Below are 8,771 nucleotides of genomic sequence, written 5' to 3' on the forward strand. Positions count from 1 at the left end.
GACATTTTGCAAACATTCAAATTTTTAAAATCAATTAAATGTAAATGCAATGTAAGTCAAATAAATACACACAAAGTAACCATATTTCATGAGTTTCTATATTACACATAAATCCAAAATCAATAGCAATTTGGTTCATAGATTCGTAGTGTTACACAAGGACTCTCATCTTACAATTTAAGTGAAAAAAAAATAAAAGAAAAAATATTTGCCCAAGTTCAACGGTAAGTCCAAAAAGTTGAGTTCCTAAAAAGAAGAAGTTTTGAACATAGAAAAAATGGGTACTTGTTTTTGTAAAACAACTAGTCATTTTTGTTAAAAAGGGGCACCCATTTAAGTTCAAGATCCCAAACCAAAATGTATACTTACTAGAAACGAATAAGTGTACATAGGACCACTGTGAGACAAACAAATGGAGAGCCAGAGCCCCTAAGGTGTAGGTGATGAGAAGATTAAGAACAACTCTGCAGCACTATTTTATTGACTAGACCCCCTAGTGCTCCATATCAACTATGACAATCCTCAGTGGCAAGCTAGGCCAAACAACTACTTATTGATCAAGATGGAAAATAGAAAATTCCAACATCAGGGGGTTTTAAAATTGTATTAAGACTAATTTTAAAATTTTATAAAGGCTAATTGGATAGTCCCTATTTTTAGTGAATTTGTTCACATGAAGCACTTTTCTGCACCTGTTGGTCTTGTAGACTGCTTGGTCAGATGAAGATTATTTCCATTTCATTCAAATCAGCACTTAAAAATGGCTCTGTTCGTTGGTCCAGAAACCATCAAAAAATTCACCATCTGACTTGCACAAGGTACAAAAAAAACACGTTAATTTGTGGTAGAAATTTCAAGCAAAAAAATTCTTACAACCGCATAGTGCCCGAATAAGATATGCCCAATAATTGAGCGCACTGCAGTAAAATGCAATAAGAAAATGCCAAACGGGTGCGCATCTCAAAAGTACTGTGTTTGTCTGTACCATATAATTAAGAGAGCAGACAAATTTAGAGACAGACCCCAGCTGGACTGTTACCTACGTTAGGGAATCCTCTACTAAAAACATTTATCAATCACCCTCTGCCCTAATAATTTATTGTAACCTGAAAACTGATCATACATTGCTTACGATTCCGGAATGAGCCAGGGGAGTTTAAATAAGATTAAAATTCTGCATATTTCTATTTTTTAACAAGCTTAATTTTGCAAAATTAGCCTGGTATTGCAAGTCAGCTTTTCCCATACAACTCATTGTCCCAAGGATTGACACCTAAACCATGTTAAAGATGTCCACGGAGAAGTCTACATCATCTCCACTTATATGTTTTTCCGAATCCAGAACTTCCAGAGCCAATCTCCAATAGAGATATTTTATGTTGTAACTGAAAGCGCTGTCTTGAAGGGCCACAGAGATGCCTGTAGGGATTCCATTTATTCTAGGACATAAAAATGTCGTGGTATAGGTTTTCTAAATTCTGTAGCAAAAACCCACGACAACAGACAAGATGGCAAGTAGCACCCGAAAACTTAGCACATCACATGGAAGTCCGGGACGTGTAGTTTGCTAGGAGACACAAGGCTCAAGATTTACTGACACGCGAACCCTAGTGATATAAAAATAAATTCAGCTTAGCACATCACATGACGCAGCCATTCCTTTCTTCTTGGCTTTAGGGCATCATTCCTGGTACAAAATTATTATTATATTATCATAAATATGATATCAAAGCCCCCTGATTTTTTTCTTAATGCAAAAGAGGAGATAAAAATTCAAATAGCACCATTCTATTTTGCGCAATCCATGCTGCCTGATGCATTGCCATGTCTACTAGTTAGAGACTAAGCAACCTTACTCAGAATTCCACAGCTGACTCTTATTAAATTTCACGTTACAAGAATTGTTGTGCCACAGGTTAAATACATTCCCACACAAAAAAGGGATTTTTATTAAGTAGGATCCAAATACCAGGAATGGAAGCAAAGAATATGCCCTTGCTTTTAGCACAAAGTGGAATGGTCATTTCACACTACATCTGGAATAAATGCAAAAACTAGCAAGAGACAATTTAATCAAAGTGAATAATTGGGACAAATACTACTATTCAAACTAGTAGTTTGGATTTCTGAAGTGCCACCCGACCTCTTCATGATCAAGATGATTCCTCCAGTATTGCATCTAGGAGCACTAATATGAATGGTCTGTCTAGTTGGATAATAATATATACAGACCATAGCAAATTCATCTCAGCAATTCAATGAAAGCTTATAGCAAGATGAATTGTTTCAATACAAAATACACCAGAGGCATGGCATGACCTGGACTTCTTTATTCTAAGAACTGGACTGCTCTACTCCTCAAGTGTGCCCATTAGGCTTTAAAAAAATGTTGGCATCTAGTTGAAACTGCTTCCCTATGATACACCTATGATCTCGCCTTCCTGACAAGCACCCACTTCAAATTCAAGGGTCGACTTCTTTGATGACATCAATCTGCAGCAATTTCGCCTTGGTGACTGCACACACATTTTCAAAAAAACAATTAGCTATAAATGATTGAAACTTTAGTCCTGAGAGTATATTAACAATTAATGCCAGAAACAGAAAATCCCTCATATGGGAACTAATTTCTAAGACAACCATAGACAGAGGCCAGGTCATTGGTTACTGGTTAGTAAGGGGGTCAATTAACTTGTCTATTAAGGAAAAAGAAATTGTTACTTCGCATAACCCAGCCTAAGTGTAATGAAATGATTACAACTAATAAGACACTGCGACAGATTTGGAGTTGAATACAAATTGATTATTATTTATAAGTAAAGCTGCTTGAGAGCTGAGTATTTGTTGTCACTCAAAAAAAAAATTTAAAATCATAGGTTCGGAATTGATACAAATTGAGTAGAAATAAAACTGGTAGATTTGGAAGTATTCTAGACATCAACAAGATGCAGCCTAGCATGGACAGGAAAAGAATAATTGTCGAACAAATATGGAGTTTCTCAGAAGATCTCTAGCAAAAGTTGTAGTGTCTGAGCTGATGTACATACAAGCAAAAATGACAAACAAGCAACCGACATAGATGTAGTAGAGAAAACATGATCAACTCACAAATGTCTAAGTTCATATAGCTCTGCAAATTATGCCTCTGTTTTACAGTTTTGCAAGCACTTCAAAGGATTGATGTGAATACTACAATTGTTTTCATTTTAAACACAGAGATTTGCAAAGAACGCATTTATTTGACAATGTAAAGATGTAAGTTAATTACCTGCCATAATAGTGTATCAGGTTTCTTCATTACCCTAATGGAATCTACAAACTCTGGGGAAGGTATTCTCCATCGGCATTCTGGGGGTATCACTTTCTGTCTTACATAGTTGCTAATGGTTTGCCCACTAGCTTCATCATAACGTACATCCTTCATGTAAAATATGAAAGGTTTCTGGCATGGATGTCTGGTAACTGGCCTTGTATTGAAGGCATAAGCTGTGAAGTCTGCTCTTCTGTACCAATTCAAGAATGTCCTGGATGGCATCTCCAGTTCACGAGGGGAAAAAATGGTTCTGAAAATCTGTACTGCATAACCCCATGAGATTGAGAAAGACCATTCTCGTTCCTTATCATAACAAATAGACTGTTGCATCAGTCCTGCTGAGTCTATTTTTACAGCTTTGTTTAGATGCTGCAATGCCCTTAACCTGGTCATGTTGGGGAAAATTGGTTCCACAACATCCAAATGATGTACTGATACCAAGGGAGATACAGGATGGGCTGCAAGTAATCCAAACAGATTTCCATATACATCATACTGCAACAAGAAGAGCAGACAATATAAACTCCTCAGAACTTATATAAATGATTGTAAACACCAAATATTAAAATTGGAAAACAAACCAAAGCAAATGACATTATACACGTAGAAATACAGAAACCACGTATGCAACTATCAGATTAATGGCTAAAAATGAGTAAATGAAAATAATAATACCCAAGCCTCAATAAGACCATGGATATGAACAAATCAGGAACAGGGATCACTAAATACATACATGATAGACTTCAAAAGTACCACTATAAATGTAGGTATACATACAAACCTACAGTCAGGTATTAGAAGCAACAGACAAAGTCACAAATACAGTGGGAAACGGCCATGACAGCAGATTTAACCAAAGACCTTGAAACCGAACAAGAATAATAGAAGAACCAGATCATGTATAGACTATAGTAAACGTAAAGAAGTACAAGAATCTAGATTAGTGTAGCAAGCAAAGAAAACAAAGATATAAGAAATCAGGATAATTAGGCTTGGTTCACCAGCAAGCTCAACAAAGTTGAAAACAACTTTCCGCTCTAGCCTTCCCAACCTGAATGGTATGTGAAACAAAGGAGAGAATCGGGCAACAGTCCATAGGAGACTGTAGTACAATAGATGCCCTTCAGACGTGACATTTAATCCAAAGGATGTTCATGCTCTGCAGTGCACCCCTTCAGGTTGTGTTGCTTGAAGCTTCCGCCAAAAGACAGGGAAAATGATGTCAGTCTAAGAGGTGCATCTGAGATCTTTGGTTAAAACTTAAAAGTGCAAGTTGCTTTTACATCATCAAGTATCAGTCTGACGAAAGCCGTAGGAAGCAGAATCCAACATAACATTTAACTCAAAACCAGCAACACAATCTAGGTAACCCGACGCAGAAATATGGTGTGTACGCAAAGAAGAGCAAGCTAGTCATTGGCTGTGAAATTAAGAACAAAGATAATCCAAGCATAGGCATGCTTAACGGGTGAGTACAAAGTAATATAACGAATGAGGACAAGACAACCTATACCGCCAATGCACTTAACAAGGAAAACGAAAATGCCAGCAGAATTAAAAAAAAGCCGGGCTTTAGTTGCAGGAATATAAAGAAGTTATTAGCAGTGCTACCAGCTTTAATCCAACGGCATTTACCTGATGAAATCCAGGCTCCTTGGTGAGCGGCACGCCCAGCTCAGACATACAGGCTTGCATTCTATCATCACTTCCATACAGTCCAGGGTACCTTTGAATACACTGATCTTGCATAGATTCCAATGCCTTGGCTAGCGGATAACTAATGGCAAATCCACCTCCTCCATAAGCCATGCTATATGAAAAAAAGATATTCTGTAGATGGGATTCTGATAAGCTTCCAATGTAATAAAACTTGCGGTGGTCATATTTAGAAAGAACCCTGACCAGGTTATCGGCAATAAAGACTGTATCATCGTCCCCCATGACAAACCAATGCGCATCAGGAAAACCCATCCTGAATGTCTCAGACACAATGCGAGATATCCTAATGGCAGATCTGTGGCCCTGCTTGTTTGTGTATTTAAAATGTGAAGTGTTTCCAGATATTTTCAATGGAGGTAGGGAAGAATCCTTTCCCTTGACGGGCTTCTCTACCCAAACAAAACCCCGCATCTCCTTAGGCCTCCACCACAGCTTTATATACTCCTTTCTAATATCCCAGAACCTTGCAGTGGATGCAATGCCAAAGACTATGTGCTTTAAATCTGTCCCGTTACTGGATTCTCTTCTTGCAGGTTTGGCAGAAATCACCTGAATTGCCTTCCTGTGAGAAGAGTGGCCTATGTTCTTATTATCACCGTTACTATCATTCACATTCTTCGTAGCATTCAGACTTCGCAATGCCAGAGGCTCGGTAGTGCTGCTGCTGCCGCTACTACTAGTAGTACTGATGATAGGATGCCAGCATGCATAATTATTACTAAACAAAAGATTCAAGGCATATATGAAGTAACATACACAGATCAAAGCAATTAGAGATCCAAACACCTTCCTCAGCAATCCCCCAACACTTTGCTGCTCTGGAAACGAATGACCTTTCCTACTCGAATTAACTGCCATCTGCGCCCAAACAAGATCCTTCTGCTTTTTCTTCATCACCAAAAACACCCAAAACCCCAGAAAGGCAACAAAAACCTATAACTCTAACTTCAAATCCCTCAGAGAAAATCTTAATAATGGACAGCCGTGTATGACCAAAATACCCACCATAATCACAAAAACAAACAAATTGGTACCAAGGATGTCAGCTGAAATCACTAACCCACTTAGACCACAAGCCGAATCTGCAAGAAAACGATTTTCTCCCTTGCCCGCAATGGTGGTCCGGCAATCTTGACTAAAATCATCCGAAATGCCAGGATCAAAAGCAAGCTCAACCCATCCGATCACTCACAAGTTATCCCCTTCAGATGGGTCTAAAACACAGGCAGTCAGTCAGCACCATTCCCCGTCTCTTACTCCAGAGAATGCGGATTGGGAGCAAAAGAGCCTCCTTTCCCAACCTAAAAAGCCTAAAACTCAAACAGCTCTTCAGTCATAAATGCACCGTACATACTGCGGACAAAATTGTTTGTGCTGCAGCAAAGCCAAAAGAACAGAGAGAAAAGTACGAGAGTGATCCAGCCATGCGTTTGTGTGGTGGCTCTGGAGTCTGGAGTCTGGAGTCACAGATAATGTATAATACCTAGACGATGTTAGAAGAAACAAAATTACTTGCGCTACAACAAGCAAATAAACGACTAGTCTGTCGGCGATGCCAGCTGCCCCTGTGTGTGTGTGTGGCTTCCAAAAGCTTCCACTGCTGTACCATCCGGATTTGACGCTAGTAATTAGCATTCAAAGCCTGGGTTAAATATGATGGACCATTTTCTCAATTACCTACCCTCGCGGTCTTAAAATATATATATATATCGAGTCAACACGCGATTCAAGATATGCGATGGATGAACGACTGCTCAAAACGAAAAACAAACTTAAAACCACTTGACAGCTAAGGAAATGTACTAAATATAAACAAAGTATATTTAGTATCGCTATTATTATTTAGGCTGTCAACTAGTACATTACGCGATCTAAAAACGAGTGACCCGCGCCTCACAAAACGCTAATATTCGTGTTTTCTTACTTTTGTTTTTTCAGTTTTAACGGCCTCTAATTGTAAGCAAAAAGGTGTTGTTTAATACCGACAAAAAAATATTATTATTAGGGCGCCGTTTCGGGGTAGCAGCTTACGTACTTGGATCTTCTTCCAACTATTTACTTTCTACCAATATTACTCTAATAAAAAGGGAAAAATAAATAAATGTAATAACTAAGTGTCAATTAGTTGGTGTGTGGTTATGGGTTTTTTAGAGGACAATTTTATTGGTGAATCAAATTAATATCTATGATTGGGATCAAAGATTGTATTTATATGTTAAGGTGATAGACATAGATTTGATTTTTTATGGTGTTAAGGATTGAATTGAATTCTAATAATCCATCTTTACTAAATTAAGCTTAAAATTTTTGGAAATTTTATTTAATTTCGTTGGATTCAAGAATAAGGTGGAAACTTCAAGGTAAGGAGAAAATATGTGGTCCATAATAAGAATGAATGGGTATGGGACTATGAGTCATTTGTCAATATTTATTATTACATTGAGACCTTCTCATCAACGTGGACACAAATATAAATGGGAAATGACATGGATGTGCTAATCTTACCAATACATTTAGTTATTCATGAATTTAGATGCAAAAAAGAAAAAAATTCTTCAAAATATAAGACTAATTATACAGGTGAAAAATGAATACCTCATTTTACACCATTTTGTGTGGGTGTCCTCATTAACTTGTGTTTCTCATGAGAAGTAATACTCAATTCCTACTTGACAATTTTTAATTCCTAAAACTTATAATCTCTATAACAATCCACCCTACATTTTTTATTTTTGCAATTTAAAGATGAATATGCACATCTTCAATATTTTTTCGATCATCCATATCTCAATGTGGGCAAGGTGAAAACATGTGGTGCTTCCAACCACATTGTTATTCTTAATGAATGCAAGTGCAAATGATATGGTGACAAGCTGACTAGAAGATGCAAGCCATAGAGTCAACCTACTCAACACCTTTTTGACAAACTATGTAAAATGACGTGTAGGCAACACATCCAACCTTATTAACATCCCTTTATCAAACTACATGCATGCAATGCAAACCCCACTTGCAAAATGTCTAAGCTTGACACAAACCAAATTTGTCAATAATGTCAACTTGCTCAATGCCAAAATGAATTGAATGAAATGATATGGTGATTAGTGATAAACCATTCAATCTTATAATATGAAATGCATACAAGGAAAGTTGCATGGAGTACTATTATCTAGAGTATATAAGATTAACTTTAAATGCATTACAAGTAAAAATTAATGAAGTGAATTATTATTATTATCAAACTGATTGATAAACAATATAATCATGTACCCAAAAAAATTATGCCTTATAAAGATGATGTAAGGGGTTTGTTGTTCTCAATTTTTGATTGCTTTGTTTTCTCTACTAGAATTTCAAACCTCTGTCGCTTATGGAGAGAACAACAAGAAATAGAAACAAAAGACAACAATTAACAAGGCTTATACATAAACCTTCTACACTTTTAGCTTCCACTTAGCTTAGGCAGGTATACCTTTGGGATCACTCTTTCACAGATGCAATTGAAGACTTACAGAAGACCAGTGCCAACTTCTGCAAACTCTATCACTTTAAACATAACTGAACATAAAAGAAAGACTCGTATTCATTTTCATTGATCATCAAGAAGGTCAAGAACTTCAACAAGCTATACCAGTGCCTTATTCGGGCTTCAGAGTCATTCAGAATTGGAAAAGAACTGATAGAAGAAACTTATGTACATGCCATTACATTCGTTTAACTAAATCTATATATGTCT

General features: G+C 37.0%; 1 protein-coding gene across 1 annotated transcript; it reads right to left on the minus strand.

The window, feature by feature from the left end:
• Window positions 1-2,042: 2,042 nt before the first annotated feature.
• Window positions 2,043-6,706, minus strand: LOC131070917 (uncharacterized). The gene is made up of 3 exons (XM_058006602.2): window positions 4,952-6,706; window positions 3,269-3,808; window positions 2,043-2,516 (listed from the first exon to the last, which is right to left on the minus strand). Exons 1-3 carry the CDS (start codon window positions 5,927-5,929, stop codon window positions 2,415-2,417), a joined length of 1,620 nt encoding a protein of 539 aa, XP_057862585.1. The 5' UTR covers window positions 5,930-6,706; the 3' UTR covers window positions 2,043-2,414.
• Window positions 6,707-8,771: the final 2,065 nt, after the last annotated feature.

Source organism: Cryptomeria japonica, chromosome 1 (genome assembly GCF_030272615.1).
Source record: "Cryptomeria japonica chromosome 1, Sugi_1.0, whole genome shotgun sequence".
NCBI classification, from domain to species: Eukaryota; Viridiplantae; Streptophyta; class Pinopsida; order Cupressales; family Cupressaceae; genus Cryptomeria; species Cryptomeria japonica.